At 48.9% G+C, this 23,297-nt stretch overlaps 1 protein-coding gene across 8 annotated transcripts in view; it reads left to right on the forward strand.

Annotated features, from left to right (window-relative positions):
• The window catches only part of adgrg6 (adhesion G protein-coupled receptor G6), a 138,108-nt gene extending 116,383 nt beyond the window's left edge, over positions 1-21,725 (forward strand). For 7 of the 8 annotated variants that reach the window (XM_038816609.1, XM_038816632.1, XM_038816624.1 and 4 more), the window contains 4 exons: positions 484-767; positions 2,376-2,477; positions 4,551-4,700; positions 18,900-21,725. In XM_038816609.1, the coding sequence (XP_038672537.1) occupies positions 484-767; positions 2,376-2,477; positions 4,551-4,700; positions 18,900-19,078 (715 nt within the window). In that variant the 3' untranslated portion in view covers positions 19,079-21,725. Of the gene's footprint in view, positions 1-483; positions 768-2,375; positions 2,478-4,550; positions 4,701-6,024; positions 6,078-18,899 lie in introns of all 8 variants that reach the window. The other variant, XM_038816663.1, reaches the window with a different exon arrangement.
• The last annotated feature ends 1,572 nt before the right edge of the window (positions 21,726-23,297 follow it).

A 23,297-nucleotide genomic window follows, 5' to 3' on the forward strand; every position in this document is an offset into this window, starting at 1 on the left:
TATGGACCCCGGAAGTGTAGAAGATTTTAGTTTAGACGGGCAGCATGGTCGGCACAGGCTTGGAGGGCCGAAGGGCCTGTTCCTGTGCTGTACTGTTTTTTGTTCTTTGTTTGTTCTTTGATTGCCTGAACAGATTTCTCCGGTTGGGAAAGATTAAGTTTGCCTGAACGGGGTCAGAAGAGGGCTTCAGCAGTGGAGGCCACTATGATGATATTTCAGGAGCTATATATACATCGCCGTGGGGGGAGGGGGTGGGGGGGGGGGGGGGGGGGGGCTGGGGAAGGGGAGTGGACTCGAAGGGGAAAAAGTGTTCAAACTGTTAACCCTGTTTTGTTAGAATGTGGTGTCATTGTTTACATTTGGAATAAAATATCTTTAAAAAAATAATTATTAATTGGATTGATGGTCAATCTTTCAACCAATTGGATGACAGGGCTTGTTTTAATCTTGATTAATTTATGTTCCTTTCCATTCCCCCTGTAGCTGCTGGATCAATCATCCCATCGTGTTCTATGTCACCTGTGTGAGCTATTTCGTGATCGTCTTCCTGGTGAACGTAGCCATGTTTATCGTGGTTTTAATGCAGATCTGTGGAAGGAATGGGAAGAAGAGCAACCGGAACCTGAGGGAGGAGATTCTGCGGAACCTGCGGAGCGTCGTCAGCCTAACGTTCCTGCTGGGGATGACCTGGGGCTTTGCCTTCTTTGCCTGGGGTCCAGTGAATCTGGCGTTCATGTACCTGTTTGCCATCTTCAACTCTTTGCAAGGTATTCTCATCCTGTTCCCCGCTGCTTTCTCCTTGGTAACGGCTCGACTAATCAGAGTTGACTTGTCAACCAATCGTCACCTTTTCTCCGATAGCGTAAATCGTGGTTGTTTGATGGCACAGCTACAAGACTCCTCAACGACTCCCCCTCAGACTGATCTGTTCCCTGTAAGAACACTATTCACGACGCCCTATGCTGCTCTTGCTCATGTATATGCTTCGTTTGGCCCTTGTTCCACACTGTAACCAATCGCTATTTGTCAATGGACTTTGTCGATTATTCTTTTGGTCTACTGTGTACGTACTGTGTACGTTCCCTTGGCCGCAGAAAGATACTTTTCACTGTACTTCAGCACATGTGACAATAAATCAATCAGATTTCCCTCCCTCCCTAAAGGGCATTAGTCAATCAGATGGGATTTTGGTTTCATGGTAACACTTTTAGTTCCAGAATTTTATTGAATTTAAATTTCACCATCTGCCGTGGTGGGATTCGAACCCACGTCCCCAGAGCATTGCCCAGGGTTTGCCGGATTACTAGACCAGTGACAAACCCACTACGCCGCCATCTCCCCATCAGGTCTCTTCAATGACCTTCTGGAAGATGCTATGGAATATGATTGCACACGCACTAAAGGTAACACATTCTAGATCTTGATAACCTTTATTTCCCCTGTTTTAAAGCAGTGACTCTCTGGCTACCAAACCATTTGTCAGAGGAACTATTTTTTCCCCACTGACTCAATCGAAAGCCCTCGTTATTTTGAATACCTCCATCATACGAACATACGAACTAGGAGCAGGAGTAGGCCATCTGGCCCCTCGAGCCTGCTCCGCCATTCAATGAGATCATGGCTGATCTTTTGTGGACTCAGCTCCACTTTCCGGCCCGTACACCATAACCCTTAATCCCTTTATTCTTCAGAAAACTATCTATCTTTACCTTAAAAACATTAAATGAAGGAGCCTCAACTGCTTCACTGGGCAAGGAATTCCATAGATTCACAACCCTTTGGGTGAAGAAGTTCCTCCTAAACTCAGTCCTAAATCTACTTCCCCTTATTTTGAGGCTATGCCCCCTAGTTCTGCTTTCACCCGCCAGTGGAAACAACCTTCCCGCATCTATCCTATCTATTCCCTTCATAATTTTAAATGTTTCTGTAAGATCCCCTCTCATCCTTCTAAATTCCAACGAGTACAGTCCCAGTCTACTCAATCACTCCTCGTAATCCAACCCCTTTACTCTGGGATTAACGTAGTGAATCTCCTCTGCACACCCTCCAGTGCCAGTACATCCTTTCTCAAGTAAGGAGACCAAAACTGAACACAATACTCCAGGTGTGGCCTCACTAACACCTTATACAATTGCAGCATAACCTCCCTAGTCTTAAACATCAGGTCTCCTCAACCCTCTGTGCACTACAGGGAACAACCTCACCTTCTTTAATCCCCCCACAGCATTGGAATCGCTCTCCCATTGAACCTAACTTGTGTAAATTGGCAGTGGCATTCTACATGGATTCCTATGCCTCAAGGATCCAGTCGTGCTTCACTCGGGGCCCTGGCCCTGAACTCACTGTTGTAACCAAGACCTTCTTATTAAATTCAGGCTTCTTCGTATTTGTGTTCCACTGCGCTCTGAAGGAAAATGTACAGAAGCAATGGAGACGATATCTTTGCTGTGGCAGATTCCGACTCCCAGAAAATTCCGGTAAGATCCAGATCAGCTTCTGTTTGAGCCTCGCATATGATAAGAGATATAGAAACATGGGAAGACGTATGGCAAAAAACGAAGGTCATTTGGCCCATCATGTCTTTGCTAGCCAAGCAAGAGCTTTCGGCTTAATCCCACCTCGTAGCATACATGGGTAAGCTGGGTATAGAGGGATATGGGCCAAATGCGGGCAATTGGGACTAGTTCAGTGGTAAAATCTGGGCGGCTTGGCCGAAGGGCCTGTTTCCATGCTGTAGACCTCGATGACACCACCACTTGATCTGTAGCCCTGTAGGCTATGGAACCTTTATTGTGTATCCATACACTTTTAAAATATGATGAGGGTGTCTGCCTCTATAGAAACGTAGAACGATCTGAGGCACATAATGATGGCTTCAGTAAGGACACAGGTCATTTGACCTTGTACTCCATTATCTGTAAAAGATGGCACATGAGTGTCTTTAAAGGATCTCTGGGTGGACTGACGTCCCATCTTGGAACCGAGCTTTGTTGCCAGTGTGAGAAACAGGCTCGGTGGGTGTCCCTGGGCTAGGAAGTGAAAATGAAACAGGGGAAGAAACCAGCTCCAATTTCCCCCCCCACCCTGATTCCTGTGCATATTTTCCTGCTGGTAAGGTCTTGACATTTATCAAGAATGTGGTACAGATTTGGTCACCATGACCTGTAGGGTCAGCCCTTTCTATCTCAGGTCATGCTTGAAGAGCGGACATTTTGAGTGAGGTGAAACTGTGGCCAGTGTTAATCACTGTCAATGACATTGTTAAGGTTTGTTAATGTCTATTATATTGTTACGGTTACAAGTAATAGGTGATGGGTATTAATTGCCCTTGAGCAATTTGTTTTAGTTACAGAACCCACCCCCCTCCCATGGGGCTGTCACTCCCTGTTATTTTATATTTGATTTATTGACTTTTTTGTTCTAATCATCAGTGTATAAGTAGGGGATAGCTGGGATGAGTGGAGGGAGACTGAACAGATAAATAAACTCTCTCAGTAAAGAAAGGTGCTGTGTCTTGGTATCAGCTTCACCAATCGAGGTGAGGGATGGAAGGTGGAAATGATCCTGACACAATCCCATGCCAGCTGCATCCAGATAATGTCCCGACACCCTTCAGAATGACCGCCAAATGTGGTTGCCAACTCTCCAGCTTTGTCCTGGGACTCCAGGACATAGAACATACAGTGCTGAAGGAGGCCATTCGGCCCATCGACTCTACACTGACCCACTTAAGCCCTCACTTCCACCCTATCCCCGTAACCCAATAACCCCTCCGAAACTGTTTTTGGTCGCTAAGGTCAATTTATCATGGTCAATCCACCTACCCTGCACGTCTTTGGACTGTGGGAGGAAACCGGAGCACCCGGAGGAAACCCACGCAGACACGGGGCGAACGTGCAGACTCCGCACAGACAGTGACCCAAGCCGGGAATCGAACCTGGGACCCTGGTGCTATGAAGCCACAATGCTAATTACTTGTGCTATTGTGCGGCCCTAAATTAAAGACTATCCTTTAATCGTAAGAGAAAACCTGGGATAAAAACCAGAGGGCACTAGAAAATCTGTGAGGTTTTATTTCATTACCGTTGAAAATTATTTATAAAAATGGGATGGATTAAAAGGTTATTTGGCTGTCAATCAAGCCCAATCCAATTCATTAAGAGCCTATTTTTATTCCAGTTGGTGTGGGTAGACTGTGAAGATTGGACATGTCGGCATGGACATGGGACAGGGCAGTTGAAGGTCATGTGATGGAGCCTTCAGGAACATGTCCAATCAGAGTTAATAACACTCTCACCCAAGGTGCCCTTGGAGTTGACTGAAAGACCTTCAAATGCGCAATGCAGAGAAAATATGTATTAAGTTCAATGAGGAAGAACATTTTTGGAAATAATAATACGAATATAATTCCTCTCCTGAGAATTGACTCAGATGAAAATGAATTCTGTTCCATTGCACAAAATCTTTCGGCTCATGCGGTTACTTTATTATTTTTAATTGCAATTCCGCGAATCTCCCTTAAACGCTGTTTCTGCTGTTTCAATTCCCAGATTGGAGCCGCACGATCACGAACAACACGAAGAAAGTCAGCTCCGAGAACCTGGGCAAATCCCTCTCGTCCAGTTCCATCGGCTCGAACTCCACCAGCTGGACGAGTAAATTTAAGTCTGGCTCCAATTTCTTTAAAAGCAACAGCAAGGGTAAGAGGCAAAGCAAATTACTGCGGAGGCTGGAATCTGAAACCAAAGAGAAAATGCTGGAAAACCTCAGCAGGTCTGGCAGCATCTGTAGGGAGAGAAAAGAGCTAACATAAGAACTAGCAGCAGGAGTAGGCCATCTGGCCCTTCGAACCTGCTCCACCATTCAATTAGAGCATGGTTGATCTTTTGTGGACTCAGCTCCACTTTCCGGCCCGAACACCACAACCCTTAATCCCTTTATTCTTCAAAAAACTATCTATCTTTACCTTGAAAACATTTAATGAAGGAGCCTCAACTGCTTCACTGGGCAGGGAATTCCATAGATTCACAACCCTTTGGGTGAAGAAGTTCCTCCTAAGCTCAGGCCTAAATTTACTTCCCAGTTTCGAAACGCTAGCTCTTTTCTCTCCCTACAGATGCTGCCAGACCTGCTGAGATTTTCCAGCATTTTCTCTTTGGCAAGGGTAAAGGTGAGAGGTACGAGCTGCCTTGCACTACCCTCAGTTCCACATTTCAGTCTGTGCCTATCTCACCATTTCTGTCTCGTTTTTAGTTTGGAAAATTGCAATTTTGCAACACATCTCTCTTTCATATTTCACCCCACCAGCAACGTTGGGCTGGACTTTGCAGGCAGAGGGTAGCAAAGCTGCTCCCTGCCGACATTAAATAACGCTGCTCACAGAAATCCAGCGATTCTCTGTGGTGTGGATTTCCCCTTTCCCAATCACAGTTTGAAACTGGCGCCAAGACATGGAGATCGTCAGGTGTCCGGCAGCAATGATGTCAACAAACCACGAGTAAACAGCCAATCGCATTGAAGCATTCTCACAGACAGACAACCAGGAAGCTCCGATTAACCTTCCTTGTTAATTTAAATTTTCAGACGCTGGAATTAATGATTATGACTGGACTACTTTCACACGCAGTCCACTGAATCAGCTGAGAAGTAGGGAAGACTTTCTTTGGTTGCAAATCCCCCCTTGCTAGGAGACATTCTTCCTCCACTCGCCAAGGACAGGATAACAGCACTGCCCGACAGACAAACCAGCTGACTGTTTCAGCTTGTTTGAGAAAAGGTGCAAAATGGGGTTTACCTGCCTCCGAGTAATACTGAATGCATTGCAAAAGACTGCAATAAAAGTTGCATCGTAAAAACGTGAATCTACCCACTGGTGTAGCTGTGAGCACCATTACACAACAGCCCTCAACATAATGAAAGTCTATTTGCAATGCTGAGCCTTTCAAAAGATGTAAAAGGCACCAATGATATGTGCTCTGTGTCATGGAGCTCTGATTAACAAATGTTGATATGTTTTTGGAACAGGGTGATGTCTTCTGAGAGTTTGTCCATACGCAGAGATGGGCTCCTTTTACAAGGTAACGCATGCTGGGCAGTGATGGTGGTAGCCACATGTTGGAGCGATTGTCAATCTTGTGTGTTTAGATGCAGGCGGCTGCCCACCGCACACTCGTTGTGGCCAAGACACTGCATCTCTTCGGTATCCACCATACCATTGGCTAAGGCTTGATGCTTTTGCTTCACGCGACTTGCCTGCACGGGTGGACCATCTACTCTACAGTGTAGAGGGATGTTGTGCCAATTTGGCATCTGTGTTTTGTAGTTGACCTCTTTCTGTGCCTGAGCATTGCATCGCTCTTCTGCAGCATGCCTAAGTGTTTGAATTGGGTGGGGTGCTCGTTGAGCGTGACTGAGTGCTTTTCTTCTCTGCACGGTATGGTGCATGTGACAGTTGTCTTCTCTGATCTTTTCTTCATCTGATTGGCTTGTTCTCCCTTTGCACAATGGGTGTTACTTTTCTCCCATGGTATCTTTGTTCACGGGACTGTCCCCTCAGCTTCATCTTGGAGTCTCACTGGCTCGTCTTTTCAAGGCTTTTTAACGCTGACATATCGGTGGCCATTGCGTGATGCCTGCCATTTTGCTGAATGCCAGAGTCATTGGGCGGGATTCTCCTTTCGCAGAACTAAATCCCCACACCAGCGGGAAAACCGCCGTGAACCATTCCGGCGTCAACAGCCCGCAAAAAGTGCGGAATTCTCCACACTTCCGGAGGCGAGGTGGACGCCGGAGGGGTTTCCACAGCGCCAGCCGGTGCTGAAGGGACTGCGCAAGTTTGCGCATGCAGCAGAGCCAGCGTGATCCCGCGCATGCGCAGAATCGCTGGTGTGGTTCGGCACATGCGCAGATTGGCCGACATATTCTGGCGCATGTGTAGGGGATTGTCTTCTCCACGCCGGCGCGGAAGGAAGGAGTGTCCCCACGGCACAGGCCCGCCCGCAGATCGGTGGGTCCCGATCGTGGGGCAGGCCACCGTGGGCCCCCCCCGGGTTGGGCCCCCCCCGGGTTGGATCCCCCCGGGTTGGATCCCCCCCCCCCCCCCCCCCAATTTGGGACCATGTCTAATCCAAGCCGGTGGGACTGGCCAAAAACGGACGCCCGCTCGGCCCATCGGGACAATTGCTGGGGGGGGGGGGGGGGGGGGGCGCTACCAATATCCCCCGACCAGCGTGGCGTGAACCCCGCCCCCTCCCAAAATCCGGTACCGGAGAATACGGCAGCTGGCGTCTGGGCGGCGGGGTGGGATTCGTGCCGCCCCCCCTGGAGATTCTCCGACTCGGCGGGGGGGGGGGGGGGGGGGGTGGGTTGGACAATCCCACTGATTGTTTGTAGATCGAATACTTATGAAGAAGATTGTGGGCGGCAACCTCCGGACCCCCAATAGAGTGTTTCTCGGCGGCGCTCCGTTTGCTGATGGTAGGATTCTCTACTCCCACCGCTTGTCGATGGGAATTCCCATTGAAACCCCCCCCCCCCCCCCCCCCCCCCCACGCTTCCGGGAAACCCACAGGTGGGTTGTACTGCCGGCGAGAACAAAGAATTCCAATGGCTGGAGAATTCCTGCCCGTGTCTTTCCCTTGTGCACCATCCGGCCTTTATAAGATGCCACATGTTCAGAAGTCAATTAATGCCTTTTCTTTCAGACATGAATATGTCAGGACTCAGTGTACCTTTAAGAATATAAGTATACAATGGCCCAGAACTTTTGATTTTTGAGTGTTGATATCCTGGAGGTACCCTAGGAGATGTGCTCCCCACCGCAGAAGTCCCCATGCAAGAACTGCATGGAAGTTCCCCACGAAGTACAAACTTCTGATGGCCAATTACTCAGACTAGAATTATTAGAAGGATCTTTCAGGAATCACTGGAGGCAGGAAGGGTCCCAGAAGACTGGAATGTGGCTAATGTAACACCCGTATTTAAGAAGGGAGGGAGGCAGAAGACGGGACATTATAGGCTGGTTAGCCTGACTTCGGTCATTGGTAAGATTTTAGAGTCCATTCTTAAAGACGAGATTGCGGAGTAATTGGAAGTGCATGGTAAAATAGGACTGAGTTAGCACGGCTTCGTCAAGGGGAGGTCATGCCTGACAAATCTGTTAGAGTTCTTTGAGGAAGTAACAAGGCAGTTAGACAAAGGAGAACCAGTGAATGTGATTTATTTAGATTTCCAGAAGGCCTTTGACAAGGTGCCACATCGGAGATTGTTAAATAAGTTAAGAGCCCATGGCGTTAAGGGTAAGATCCTGGCATGGATAGAGGATTGGCTGACTGCAGAAGGCAGAGAGTGGGGATAAAGGGGTCTTTTTCAGGATGGCAGCTGGTGGCTAGTGGTGTGACTCAGGGGTCTGTGCTGGGACTACAACTTTTCACAATATACATTAATGATCTGGAAGAAGGAACTGAAGGCACTGTTGCTAATTTTACAGATGATACAAAGATCTGTAGAGGGACAGCTAGTATTGAGGAAGCAAGGGGGCTGCAGAAGGACTTGGACAAGCTAGGAGAGTGGGCAATGAAGTGGCAGATGGAATACAATGTGGAAAAGTGTGAGGTTATGCACTTCGGAAGGAGGAATTTAGGCATAAACTATTTTCTAAATGGGGAAATGGTTTGGAAATCAGAAGCACAAAGGGACTTGGGAGTCCTTGTTCATGATTCTCTTAAGGTTAACGTGCAGGTTCAGTCAGCAGTTAAGAAGACAAATGCAATGTTAGCATTCATGTGGGGAGGGCTAGAAAACAAGACCAGGGATGTACTTCTGAGGCTATATAGGGCTCTGGTCAGACCCCATTTGGAGTATTGTGAACAATTTTGGGCCCTGTATCTAAGGAAAGATGTGTTGGCCTTGGAAAGGGTCCAGAGGACGTTCTCAAGAATGATCCCTGGAATTAAGGTCTTGTCGTATGAGGAACGGTTGAGGACTCTGTGTCTGTTCTCGTTGGAGTTTAGAAGGATGAGGGGGGATCTTATTGAAATTTACAGGATACTGCGAGGCCTGGGTAGAGTGGATGTGGAGAGGGTGTTTCCACTTGTCGGAAAATCTAGAACCGGAGGACACCATCTCAGACTAAAGGTACGATCCTTTAAAACAGAGATGAGGAGGAATTTCTTCAGCCAGAGGGTGGTGAATCTGTGGAACGCAGAATCTTTGCCGCAGAAGGCTGTGGAGACCAAATCACTGAGTGTCTTTAAGGCAAAGATAGATAGTTTCTTTATTAATAAGGGGATCAGGGGTTACGGGGAGAAGGCAGGAGAATGGGGACGAGAAAAATGTCAGCCATGATTGAATGGCAGAGCAGACTTGATGGGCCGAGTGGCCTCATTCTGCTCCTATGTTTTATGGTCTTATGATTAAAACTACTTCCACTGTTGATCCCCCCCATCACCACCCTCCCATCCTGTTCCATCCTACTCCTTCCCGTGACCCCTCAGGCCCGAGTTAGAAGGTCAGATGAGAAATGCACAGTTCCCAACTGAAGTAAAAGTTAGGAAGTAAAAATGAGAAAGTAAAAAGGAACGGAGTGGCACGACGAGACCATTCAACCCATCAAGCCTGCTCCACTATTCAGTGCGGTCATGGCTGATCTGCTGTCTCAACCCACTCCCCATATCCCTTGTTTCACTGAGAGCTGAAAAAACTATCGATCTCCGTCTGGAATATGCTGAACAATGGAGCATCCACGACCCTCATTTGAGACCTGGGGCTGGATTCTCCCCTACACGGCGTGACGGAGGGTGCCAGCGTAGGGGAGTAGCGCCAACCACTCAGGCCCCGATTGCGGGCCAGGACACCGTGGGGGCACCCCCCGGAGTTCGATCACCCCCCCGCCCTCCCCAGGACCCAGGGGCCCGCTCGCGCCGCTGATCCCACCGTTCCAGAGGTGGTTCAAACCTCGGCGGCGGGAGAGGCCTCCCAGCGGCGGGACTTCGGCCCATCCGGGCCGGAGAATCACCTCAGGGGCCTCTCCGATCGGAGTGGCGAGATTCCCGCCACCGCCACTTCCCGGGTGGCGGAGAATCTCTGCCACGGCAGGGGGCGGGATTTTCGGCCGCCGGGGTCGGAGAATTTCGCCCATGGTATGTGGCGATGGTAGTTTGGGAGGAACTGATGACTTTGGGTTTATGGCTCCCAAAGCTCTCCACCACCGAGGGTTTTCCTCACCTCGCTTCTATCTCTCTTGTAAACTCATTGACAGGGTCTGGTCACTGTGACTGGTCACAAAGTCCATTATCATTGGACATGTGGCTGTTCATAGAATTTACACAATCATCGAATTTACAGTGCAGAAGGAGGCCATTTGGCCCATCGAGTCTGCACCGGCCTTTGGAAAGGGTACCCTACACAAGCCCATAACTCCACCCCCCCCCCCCCCCCCGTAACCCTGTAACCCCATCCAACCCAACCTTTTTGGACACTAAGGGCAATTTATCATGGCTAATCCACCTAACCTGCACATCTTTAGACTGTGGGAGGAAACTGGAGACCCCGGAGGAAACCCACGCAGACACGGGGAGAACGTGCAGATTCAGCACAGACAGTGACCCAGACAGTAACCACTGTGTTAGCTTGCTGCCCTGTTGGATGGTAGAAGGTGTGAACTAGATGAAGTTTGGTCTTTTTTGACGAGCAATTTGCATGAAATCCATCATTCATCATTTTTTCACTGATTGGAAGTTTTATACTAGAGAAACAACACTTTTCTACCCATGTACCAGTAGCAATGCCAAGGGCGAGGTTCTCCGTGGTGAGTCTGTCTCTCTACCGCTGTCTGTGAGGATGGAGAATTTGCCGCTCAGCCAAATCTCCATTCATGCGGCGGGAACGGAGAATTCCACTGGCATAAACGGAACGGAGAATCAAAGTCCAAGCATTTATCAGACAGCTTAAATATGATTTAGACACTGAATAGAGCTCCCTTTCCTCTGACCCGACAAAAATAAATCTGGAATTAAAAAACCTAATGATGACCATGAAACCATTGTCGTTTGTCGTAAAAACCCAACTGGTTCACTAATGTCCTTTCGGGAAGGAAATCTGCCATCCTTACCTGGTCTGGCCTACCTGTGACCCAAGATCCGCAGCAATGTGGTTGACTCTTAAATCCCCTCTGAAGTGGTCACTCAGTTCAAGGGCAGTTAGGGACGGGCAATAAATTCTGGCCTAGCTAGCGACGCCCACATGCCATGATTGAATAGGAGAAAAGGTAACAGTGTGACTTCCATTTGCCGACCCAGCTATAGGTACTGTTTGTTCCAGCCAGATTCTGGACAGCACTGAGCTGTAGATTGTGTCAATTGGCGATTAGGTAGTTGGTGCCACCCCTACTCTCATCTCACTGTCAAGTAATGGATGACGACTTTGGTATGACAATGTGTCCTTTCTATTCAGGCCCAGGTTCCACCGACGAAGCCATTCTCCCCCAAATTCACACACCAGACAACACCCTGCCATGGAGAACTGCTGTTCGATCCCTTTGCTGGGTTGCTCTCAAATGATTTATTCACATTTAATGCAGCAGAATAAATCTGGATCAAACCTTTGCTTCCGATTTGCATAGTCTAAATGGTTTGAGTATGTGTGTGAGTTGTCAGCTAACCACACATTCCAATGGTCTATTATTCATAGATTCATAGATACATAGAAGATAGGAGCAGGAGGAGGCCTTTTGGCCGTTCGAGCCTGCTCCACCATTCATCACGATCACGGCTGATCATCCAACTCAATAGCCTAATCCTGCTTTCTCCCCATAGCCTTTGATCCCATTCTCCTCAAGTGCTATTTGAAATGAAAATCGCTTATTGTCACGAGTAGGCTTCAATGAAGTTACTGTGAAAAGCCCCTAGTCGCCACATTCCGGCTCCTGTCCGGGGAGGCTGGTACGGGAATCGAACCGTGCTGCTGGCCTGCCTTGGTCTGCTTTAAAAGCCAACGATTTAGCCAGGTGAGCTAAACCAGCCCCTGTATTTGCAGCAACTGTGGTGATATGCATCACTGTAGATACACAAGGGGGTTAATGTAAATACACGTAGACTAGATAGACACTAGAGGGAGCACCAGAGACATGACACACAGACATTCAACCAATAGGCCAGTAAGATAGGACACGACCAATGGGCATTCACGATACACACAGAGGTGACACTACCACAGGAGGGCATTACACCAACCATATAAAAAGGACACAGCACACATGATCTTCCTCTTTCCAGTGGAGACACTCAGTGTGTACACAGGGTTGATTCAACATCACACCCACCACCTGGATTGTAGCAGAATGGTTCGTCAGTCTGAGTAGACATAGCAGGATTAACGGGAGAGTCGAATCCAAGTAGGAGAATTGTTAACAGTTTAAATAAACATGTTAAAGCTATCTCCAAGTCTGAACCTTTCTTTGTCAGAGGGCACATCAAGGAAGCAGCTTATGCTACGTCAAGAGCATAACAAAACAGCCACCTCTTGAATATATTCAAAACTTTAGCACCAACTACTTCCTGTGGTAATGAATTCCACAGGCTCGCCACTCTTTGTGCGAAGAAGTGTCTCCTTATCTCTTATTCAGCCTGTTTGTGCTCCTTGACTCACATTGGCTCCCGGTGCTGGAAACCATCTGTTTCAAAATTCTCACCCTTGTTTTCAGATTCCTCCTCACTGCTCCCCATCGCTGTCATCTCCTACAGCCCTCACAGATCTCTGTGCACCTCGGATTCCGGCCTATTGTGCATCCCCCCATTTTAATTGCTCCAGCATCTGCCTATTAAATACTTGGACTTTGATTCTCCTTCAGCTGCCCTAGCCTCAAGCTCCGTAATTCCGTCATTAAACCCCACTGGCTCTCTCCCTCACTTTCCCCCCTTTAAGACATTCCTTCAAATCTGCCTGTTTGGCCAAGCTTTTGGTCACCTGCCTTATGTGGCTCAGTGTCAAATTTCATTCGATAATTTTTATTTTGTATTCATTTGCAGGATGTGGGCGTCGCTGGTTAGGCCAACATTTATTGCCCATCCCTAGTTGCCCTTCAGAAACTGGTGGTGAGCTGCCTTCTTGAACCGCTGCAATCCTCGGGGTGTAGGTGCACCCACTGTGCTGTTAGGGAGGGAAGTTCAGGGTCTTGACCCAGCTCCGGTGAAGGAACGGTGATATATTTGCAGGTCAGGGTGATGAGTGACTTGGAGGGGAACCTCCAGGTGGTGGGGTTTCCAGGTATCTGCTGCTCATGTCCTTCTAGATGGTAGTGGTCGTGGGTTTGGAAGCTGCTGTCTGAGGAACCTTGGTGAGTCACTGCAGTGCATCTTGTGGATGGTACGCTCGGCTGCCACTGTTCGTCGGTGGTGGTGGGTTTGAATATTTGTGGAAGGGGAGCAATCAAATGGGCTGTTTTATACTGGATGGTGTCGAGCTTCTTGAGTGTTGTTGGAGCTGCACTCATCCAGGCAAGTGGAGAATATTCCATCACACTCCTGACTTGTGCCTTGTAGATGGTGGACACGCTTTGGAGGGTCAGGAGGTGAGTTACTTGCTGTAGGATGCCTAGTCTTTGACCTGCCCTGGTAGCCACAGTATTAATGTGGCTAGTCCAGTTCAGTTTCTGTCAATGGATGTTGATTGTGGGAGATTCAGTGATGGTAAAGCCATTGAATGTCAAGGGGTGATGGTCCTTTGAAACAGCTGCGGACATTTTACTGTGTTAAAGGTGTCACTTGAATGCAAGTGTTGTTGTTGTCAATGTGTCAACATTTCACAACAAAGTGAATTTGGCAATTTTCATTGGCTGTGGAGGCTTTAGTATTGACCAATTGGAACTTTTGGAATGTGTGCCTGTCAGCTATGAATAGGTTGGAGGATTAGGACTGAAACCAATCAGGATTTATTTGCTCTCAAAGGATTGTGCCTGTAAATTGTGCAGAAAAATTTCAAATGATCAAATGGTTTCTGAGAATCTCAGTGATTGGTGTCCTTATTTCTGATTTTTCATCATTTCTAAGCCACTAAAATTTGATTTCTACATTTTGTGCACCCATTTTCTGTCAGATATGGGGCGGGATTTTCTGATTTTGGGGCTACGTCGGAGGAACTGTGGTATTTTGTGGGGGAAAAATCAGCGCCGCCCCCGCACTGATCCTCCGACAGGTGAGGGGCTGGCAGCAGCGCCATGTAAAACGCACGGCCTTCCCGATATAAACGCCCAGAGAATTGCCGGGTCCGTGGCCGCGCATACGCACGGCGATGATCTGCAGCGGGTGCACCGTCCAGCATGGCGCCGGCCCGCGCAGACCCAGATAGCGCCACCCTGGAGACCCCTCGCCACTCAGTCCCCCCCAGCCCTCGGCGAAGCCCCTCCCACACTGGGCAGCAGCACGGCTCCCCTCCGACTGTCGGTGGCGCTGGACACAGTTTGCAGCCGCCACGCTGGGTTTCCGACCGCTGAGACCTCACGTCCGCCACGCGGGCGGGAACTCTGCCCGTCGGGGGTGGAGGATCGGTGAGGGCTTTCAGGTGACGTCCTGAACGGCGTGATCCGTGCTCCTCGATGATGCCATTTTGGAAGGGGAGCTGCCCCTGATTCTATGCTAAAAAAGGAATTCTCCGCCCGATCGCCGATAACAAAATCGGTGTCGGGGAACGGGAAATCCCGCCCAAGGAGGTTTATTCTGCCAATATTGCTTTCAACTTTAATTTAGAAATGAAGAGGATGTTTCCATCCATGAGTGCATTAACTGTGATAATTCCTCTCACTGCCACTTGTGGAGTTGCCAAGATTTGGAAACAAAACAGGGAGTGGCGTTGGAGTGGTGAATGCTTAGATTAGGCCCGGACATTCTCCGATATCGGCAAAGGCCGATGTCAGGCGGGAGAAAATGGCGTTGAGGATGTCAATTGTAATGGCAGCTTTCTCCTCCATATAGTGCCAGGCTTCGAAAACAAACCTTACAGTCACAGGTACCAGGACGGTTCGCTGGTGGGTGACCTCTGATTCGCCCACCCCGTCACCAAATCAGACACTCGGTGATCAGGGCGCCATTTGCAAAGGGCCAGCAAGCAAACCAGGAAACAATCACCCCCCTGGCACCCCTGACACTACCCTGGCATCAAGCTGGCACTACCCTGGCATGACCCTGCCCCGCTGAGTGTTGCACTGACCTCTGAACTCCCCGGGAATACTGCTTTCCAGATGCACACCTGAGATCATTCGTGCTTCACACCGTTCAGACATTACTCAGCCCTGGATGGATTTTGTGACGTGGGGGTTCATTCCGGCATGTGGACCTGATAATGATATGTTAATTTATTATAACGAGGTTCCCGACATTGAACGTGATGAACGCGACCCGTCACTGACACAGGGAGGGGACGATCGCTCCCTGCATTTGACGTTGTGGTCAAACGCGACTCCGGCGTTCTCGCGATATTTTCCTCTCCCGTCGTCAGTGAACCCGCCCGACATGAATAGGAGCATAAATTCCCGGCCTTAATCTGCAAACTAATTATACTGAGATTCACATTCAAAATGTTCCTGGGCTCCAAAGTGCCAATAAATGCAGCAAAACAGTTACTGCCGCAGAGCAGGAGCACCTCGGAGGGAATTCCCAGTGGAAGGAATCTGTTCGAGGATGCTCGACCACTGGCACCCCCTCCACTAATTTCAACATCATTTCTGCTGTTAGCTGCGCTTTTGTGAACTTCAACATAAGTGACGGGATGGCGGGATTCTCCGACCCGTCACTGCGGCGGGATTCTCCGACCCGTCACTCCGGCGGGATTCTCAGTCCCGTCACTCCGGCTGGATTCTCCGTCCGGTCACTCCGGTGGGATTCTCCGACCCGTCACTCCGGCTGGATTCTCCGTCCCGTCACTCCGGCTGGATTCTCCGTCCGGTCACTCCGGCGGGATTCTCCGTCCCGTCACTCCGGCTGGATTCTCCGTCCGGTCACTCCGGCGGGATTCTCCGACCCGTCACTCCGGCTGGATTCTCCGTCCCGTCACTCCGGCTGGATTCTCCGTCCGGTCACTCCGGTGGGATTCTCCGACCCGTCACTCCGGCTGGATTCTCCGTCCCGTCACTCCGGCGGGATTCTCCGTCCGATCACTCCGGTGGGATTCTCTGTCCGGTCACTCCGGCGGGATTCTCCGACCCGTCACTCCGGCTGGATTCTCCGTCCCGTCACTCCGGCGGGATTCTCCGTCCGGTCACTCCGGCGGGATTCTCTGTCCGGTTGCTCCGGTGGGATTCTCTGTTCCCGCTGCAGTGACTGGGAGATTTGGGTGAGTGCCACATTCTCCGTCCTCGCGGGCAGCGGTAGTGAGGCGGACTCACCGCGGTGAATCCTGGGCGGGATGTTGGGTGTAACAGTAACGTGGGTCATGCCAGATTGTATCCTGCTTTGGGCGGGGTTTAGGGGGCTGTTTCTGGTGCTTGCACCAACCCTGCTATTAATTGGGGATCTTGTTTGGGACTAGGTGAGGAACGCCTCACCCAAGCTGCACAAGCTCAGCTCATCAGTGCAGGAAGTGATCGGGGTGCCGTTTTAAAATCTCTACCCCATCTGCCGACTTCTCCACTCCCCAAAATCCGGATGCCCTCGAGGGCAGGATACCCCTCGGGCCCGATGCCTGGGCACGGGCAACCTGGCAGCTTGGCACTACCAGCCTGGCAGTGCCAAAGTGACCGGGTGCCACCAGGAGCGCCGGGGTACCACCCTGCCCAGTGCCAGACCACCCGGGCCCTCCGATCGCCTGGGAGACCCCCCCCCCCCCGCCCCCCCGCCCAAGTGCCGTTATGCCTGCTCCACGTTTGTAGAAATCAGTGCTGAAAGGCGCCAAGACTGGGTCTCCGAGAATGGGCCGTTCAATCACATGCCTTGGGTATCTCCGGCATAGATATATTCAAGTGAGACTAACTAATCACTTTTACATGCAAATCTGGATCTAGGCAGGCGGACCCTTGTGATATTTCACGGCCTTGTCGTGCCCCCGGGTCGGGTGCGACGAGGCACGTATTTTGCGCTCTTTGTTTTACAGATCGTGGCTTTGGATCCAGTGAATGCAGTCCATTAACCGCCCCTGCCCCCACCCCAATAATCCCGACCCCTTCCCCACCCCAGTCATCCTGCCTGTCAGAGGCCCATTTGAAATTAGATTGTCAGGCCCTGAACCTGGATTGTGGGCCCACATTGGAACCGACCTGTGGTTCGATCTTATTTGTCTCCCTTCCCTTGGAGAGGCTGTGGGATGGAGAACGTGGCGCTGACGCCCAGCAAGGAGCACCCTCCACAGACACATTGTAGCAGGAGAGGGGAGGCAATTTCACACAATTTTCCACCTCTTCTTTGGGAGCACTTGATGCTGACTACCGAGGGCCCAAAATAATAAGGGACACCTCATCTTGACGGGCGCAAAGAAATCTGTTCCTTTCGATACAGAGACTCGTTCGATGCTTCATTGATTTCCATTGAAGTACGTGGAATAATACATAGAATGTACAGCAGAGGAATACTTCCTCACATATCACAGAGTCATATTTACAGCCCCTAATGATCCGGTTTTCACAATACACCATCATACAGCTGAATTAGGTAAAACACACTTTCCTTCCAGCGGAGTGGCGATGGGGCAGAGACTCCTGCAGTTGTTGTTTGGAATTAGTTGCAGAAGAGGAAAGATCACAGGATCATATAGAATGCATGACGCAGAAACAGGCCATTTGGCCCAACCAGTCCGTGCTCCACCCGAACGTGATGATCTCTATGGATACAGGGTCCCGAGGGTTATGTAGATGTTAACATGATGTGATTCCTCCAGTATGAGTGTGTGGAAGAGACTGAGTGGGCCTCCAGTCGCTTCCCAAGCTGAGCGTGATTGTGCTGGAATATAGGAACAGGAGTAGGCCTTTCAGCCCACAGTACTTCCCACCATTCAGTTGGATCTTGGCCGATCACCACCCAACCCCACTTCCCTGACTTGGCTCCAGATCCCCCGATGCACAAACCTGACAACACTGGGCAGCCCCAGATTTTCAACGGTGCCCCAAATGCTTCCGCAGCATTTTGGGAGAGGGAGCCCAGATCTCTACTATCCTTTGAGTAAAAAAAATGCTTGCTATTTCACTCCTTAATGATTTGAATATTTCGACTTCCATTCATTCTGGACTCTCTGCCTGGGACAGAGCATGAATGGAGAGGGCTAAATAATAAGCAAAATGGAACAATGTCGAAATGAGGCCTTTGCCCTGGGAAATTGGTTGTGAGGGTGCTCATTTTTCACTCATCAAACTACAGCAACAATGTTAAAACAATAGCCATGTTTCTGAAAAGGGCGGGAGAGTGGTCAGGGACAGAATAATCAGTCAGTGACACTGGCAATCAGTAAGGGATGCCAGCCAATGGTTGTGCTGGGCTGAAAACTCATTTCTTGCCATGGACCTTTCCACCAGAAACAAGAGCAAGGATAGGTAGGCCATGCGGACCCTTGAGTAATCCCTGCCAGTCAAAAAGATCAGAAGTGATCTGATTGTGTCCTCAACTCCACCATCCTGTCTATCCCCCATAACCCTTGACTCCCTTGTCAATTACAGATTGATCTAACTCAGCCTTGACTATATCCCAATGACCCAGCCTACGCGTTGGGATGGGATTCTGAAGACTAATGACCCCTTGGAGACAAAATTCCTCCTCAAGTCCATCCAGAAATGGGAAACTCAACTCTCCCCCCCCACCCCCCCCCCCCCCCCCCCCCCCCCCCCCCCCCCACCCCACCACAAGTTCTCGACATGGTCTGTAGCATTTCTGCCCATTCCAGTCTGATTGCAGCGTTGACCATGTCCTCTTTCTTTCCCACACCAGGCGGCCTCTTTGCAGCCGTGGCATCCTCGAAATTTGACCATCTGGATGTCCACCGGGAGCCTGTCATTCCTACCCACAACGCCCTGGACAAGGTCACCAATTACTACCCAACCCACTCAGACAACTTCTACAAGAACATCATGATGTCCGACAACTTCAGCCACAGCACCAAATTCTAACGTCCCACGCACACCAAAAGACAAAGAGGTAGAACGGCAAGGAGGGTTTCCCGAAGGATGCAGCCCCTGTGGATATGTGCGCAGTCCGATAATGGCGAATGGGTCTCTCAACACGGAAAGGATGGGCAGGGACGGGAGGAGGAGGGGGTGTGGTGACAAAAGAGTTGCAGTTGTTTGGGAGTGAGGTAAAGGATGGTAACTCAATAAAAAAGAGTTTGGATGACTTCACAAATGGCCAGGACATTGGTCCACTGGTTTATGGATGTTATCTAAACTCTGGAAGACAGACGACGATCTTTGACACCCCCTCTACCTTTAAGGAACTTATTAAGGAAGCATTTGTCACAGATCAGCTCTCACATTATTGTTCTCCATCCTGAGTCCGTTGGGTTATACACTCTGACATTTCACCTCTAGGATCTTGGTTTGAATGCAGCCCATTAACCGCCCCTGCCCCCATCCCAATAATCCCGACCCCTTCCCCACCCCAGTCATCCTGCCTGTCAGAGGCCCATTTGAAATTAGATTGTCAGGCCCTGAACCTGGATTGTGGGCCCACATTGGAACCGACCTGTGGTTCGATCTTATTTGTCTCTCTTCCCTTGGAGAGGCTGTGGGATGGAGAACGTGGCGCTGGCGGCCAGCAAGGAGCAGCCTCCGCAGACCGGTGTCTCAGCCACATTGTAGCAGGAGAGGGGAGGGAATTTGACACAATTTTCCACCTCTTCTCTGGGATCACTTCATGCTGACTACCGAGGGCCCAAAATAATAAGGGACACCTTATCTTGACGGGTGCAAAGAAATCGGCTGTATAGGAATAATTAAGTTGAAGTCAAGAATTCACTGAAGAAGGGTAGTGAGATAACAGTGTTCTATTTGTACAATTTCCCGAATTCACAGCAGAGAAACAGGCCGTTGGGCCCAATTGGTCTCTGTCAGTGTTTGTGCTCTGCATGAACTTCCTTCCACCCCAATTCATCCAATTTACGGAATGAAGAAATAGTCTTACAAGTTTGACAGAATGAAGCAAGGGAATTAGCGTTTGGGACATAATGTAGACATCTTATTGTCGATGAAGCTCTCCCTGTCACCCAATGTAAACAGTAGTAAAGGATTCAGTTGGGGGGGGGGGGGTGCGAAATTTGAGCAGACAGTAGAGTTTGGTGAAAGACGACTTGCGTGGGACATGGGGAGATGCAGTTTGTTCATTGACAGCTTTGCAAGAATTGCTTTGCCTCAGTCGGGTTGACTGGCTGGGTATAGTGAAAAGTGAAAATCGCTTATTGTCACGAGTAGGCTTCAAATTAAGTTACTGTGAAAAGCCCCTAGTCGCCACATTCCGGCGCCTGTTCGGTGGAGGCTGTTACAGGAATCGAACCGTGCTGCTGGCCTGCTTGGTCTGCTTTCAAAGCCAGCAATTTAGCCCTGTGCTAAACAGCCCCAGTGCTAAACAGTCCCAGCTATAGACCTCCCCCCAGGATTTAAAGTAAAGTTGCCATAGGCCCAGATGACCAGAGGCTGCTTTCCCCTTTGAGGGGGTAGAGCTGACTGCTGGTGATTTAACCTGAAGGTCACCACCAGTCAGGCAAGGTTGAGAAGACAGGACCCTTATGAATAACCAGAGCAGGTATGGGAATTGAACCCACACTGATGGCCTCGCTCCACATCACGAACCAGCTGTCCAACCAACTGAGCTAAACCGGGCCACCATCCCAGGTTTTAGCCACTAGGTTCCCCCAGATGATGCCTGATATCTGATAGAAATAGTCAAGTTGGCTCGATGAGAAGTCGTTCACACGCAGGTCCTTTGACAAGGCCTCCTAGCATTTCGTTCCTGGCTCTATCCCTTGCGCTACACCTGACCTGTCAAAGCAGGAGATTGCAATCATGATTTTAGTTCCTCCTATGTTAAGCACTTTCTTCAATTGTGTCCAATTACCAATTCAACCACAAAGGGAAACATTATCATGATCGCCCCAATTTCACTGTGACTCCATTTCACCTGAAAATATTCATTAGATCCACGACTAATATTTGCAAACGGATTTATAATAAAATGTTTACAAGTATTCTAATATGTTCATCTGCACCTTTTCTTTTTACAAATGCTGATTGTGTTTCCAGCAATTTCCAAATGTAATGGCCTGCAGTACCACCAGCCGCCTGGTAGTGGCGATGACACACATGACTGTAAATTCTATGAGACTCTATAGTGCCACCACTGCCACCTTCAGAAATCAGGCAGTACTGCAGTCAACAACAACAGAACTTCGCCCATCGTGGTTGGAATACCAAGGTTGAAAGGGTCAGATCCACTGTGCTGGACACCACTAATGCTATCCCAAAAGCAGGAGAGTAGACACATTCGAATGAGACTAGGTGACGCCAGGCTTCGCTCTTACAAGCCTGCAGATTTTAGCAGGAAATGGTCTTAAAGATAAAAATAGAAAATGCTGGAAGCACTCAGCAGGTAAAGGAAGCATTGGGGGAGAGAAAAACAGAAAGAGTTATCGTTTCAGGTCATTGATCTTTCGTCAGAGAGTCAGACAGATCTTAAGATGTTTTGACATCTGTGAAAGAATGAGATGTGTGTGTGAACATGTGTGAACATGTGTGAGTGAATGTGTGTGTGTGAACGTATATGTGAGTTCATTTGTGTATGTGTGAATATACGTGTGTGAATGTATGTGTGTGAAAATGAGTGTAAATGTGTGTGAGTGTGAATGAATGTGTGTATGTGTGTGAGTGTATGTGTATGAATGTGTGATTATGAACATATGTGTGTATATGTGTGAATGTATGAGTGAGTGTGTGAATGTATGAATGCGAATGTGTGTGTGTGAACATATGAGTGTGAATGTTAATGTGTGTGTGAATGCATGTGTGCATATGTATGTGTGTGAGTGTGTGTCTGTGTGTTAACATGCGTGTGTGTGTATGTATGTGAGTGTGAATAATGTGTGTGTGTGAGTATGTATTGGCATGTGTGTGTGTGAATGGGTGTAAGTGTGTGTATATATCTACCTGTGTGCATGAGGGTGACTTCTGTGCGTGGAAGGGAACGAGAGTACAAAGGGCAGGTTCCACCTCCACAATCAGAAGATGACATTCAATAGTTCAATTCTGTTGCCCCGTCAGTGCCAATTGTCATAAATATTGCATCAACAGGGCAAAAGTGAAAAGAAAAAGGTAATTTATCGACTGAATTTCGATATTGCCTTCAGTGGTTGGACAAGGTATAAATCAGTGTTTGATCTTTGTTCCATACTTGGCGAAACCGTTAATTGAGGAATATTTTATGAGCAGATACTTAGTCAAGCACAGGGTGGGAATAAATACATCCAGTGATAATCCATGATTCCTGACGTGCCATCAGCTGCTGCAATGTGCAGCATCATGTGGGTCATTGCACCTCTCCTTCGGGGCAAGGCAAACTGCTTAGGTTCAGTTTGTTAATGGATCCATCCCAGACACCAGGCCAGTTGCACAGTGGCATTGAAAGTACTTCACCCTCCTCCACAATCCCAGCCCTCCGGGCGACGAGAACAAAAGATAATATTCAAAAGGGACGTTTGAAATATGTGAGATTCAGCGTCCAAAAAAAGGGTAAATGTTGATTTCAGTAATCTAGACTTGTTGCAAATATTAATTTGACAATCGCTGCATTAGCTGGATGTTCTGCTAAGTTCAGGCATTGCACCTTTACTACTGTGTAGTACAGTCTGTATAAGTCTTTGACATGATGTTGTTCTTGTGCAATTTTACATTGTGACTCCCCTCTTCCTCCCCACTCCTCCCCCTGTTGCCTTCTGTTGACCTGCTACTGATGTTAATCTCGTCACTTCTGTAAATATTTATTTATTGCAGTCTTTGTCAATATTGTTGATCAGTCGCTGTGCCAGTCTTAAGTGTCAATGTATTTTTAATTCAGTGAAACCATTTGAAATTGTTCTTTTTTTTTGTTAATGCGCGAAGCAAATAAACACCGGCTTTAATCATGCAAATGTGACGTTCCTGATTGGGTGGCTGGGAGTGGAGAGAGAGAGGCGATGGACTCTCAGGCCAGTTCCAGGAAACGGGAGGTGGGTGGGTGGGTGGGGACGCAAGTGGGAACACCAATGGTCTGAAAGGGCAATTGTGCCTTGTGCATCTGGTCAGTGTTTAAAGGGGACATCTTCCGCACACAGTAATCCAGTTGGACCAGTTCACGTGGATGGGA

Source organism: Scyliorhinus canicula, chromosome 1 (assembly GCF_902713615.1).
Source record: "Scyliorhinus canicula chromosome 1, sScyCan1.1, whole genome shotgun sequence".
NCBI lineage: Eukaryota > Metazoa > Chordata > Chondrichthyes > Carcharhiniformes > Scyliorhinidae > Scyliorhinus > Scyliorhinus canicula.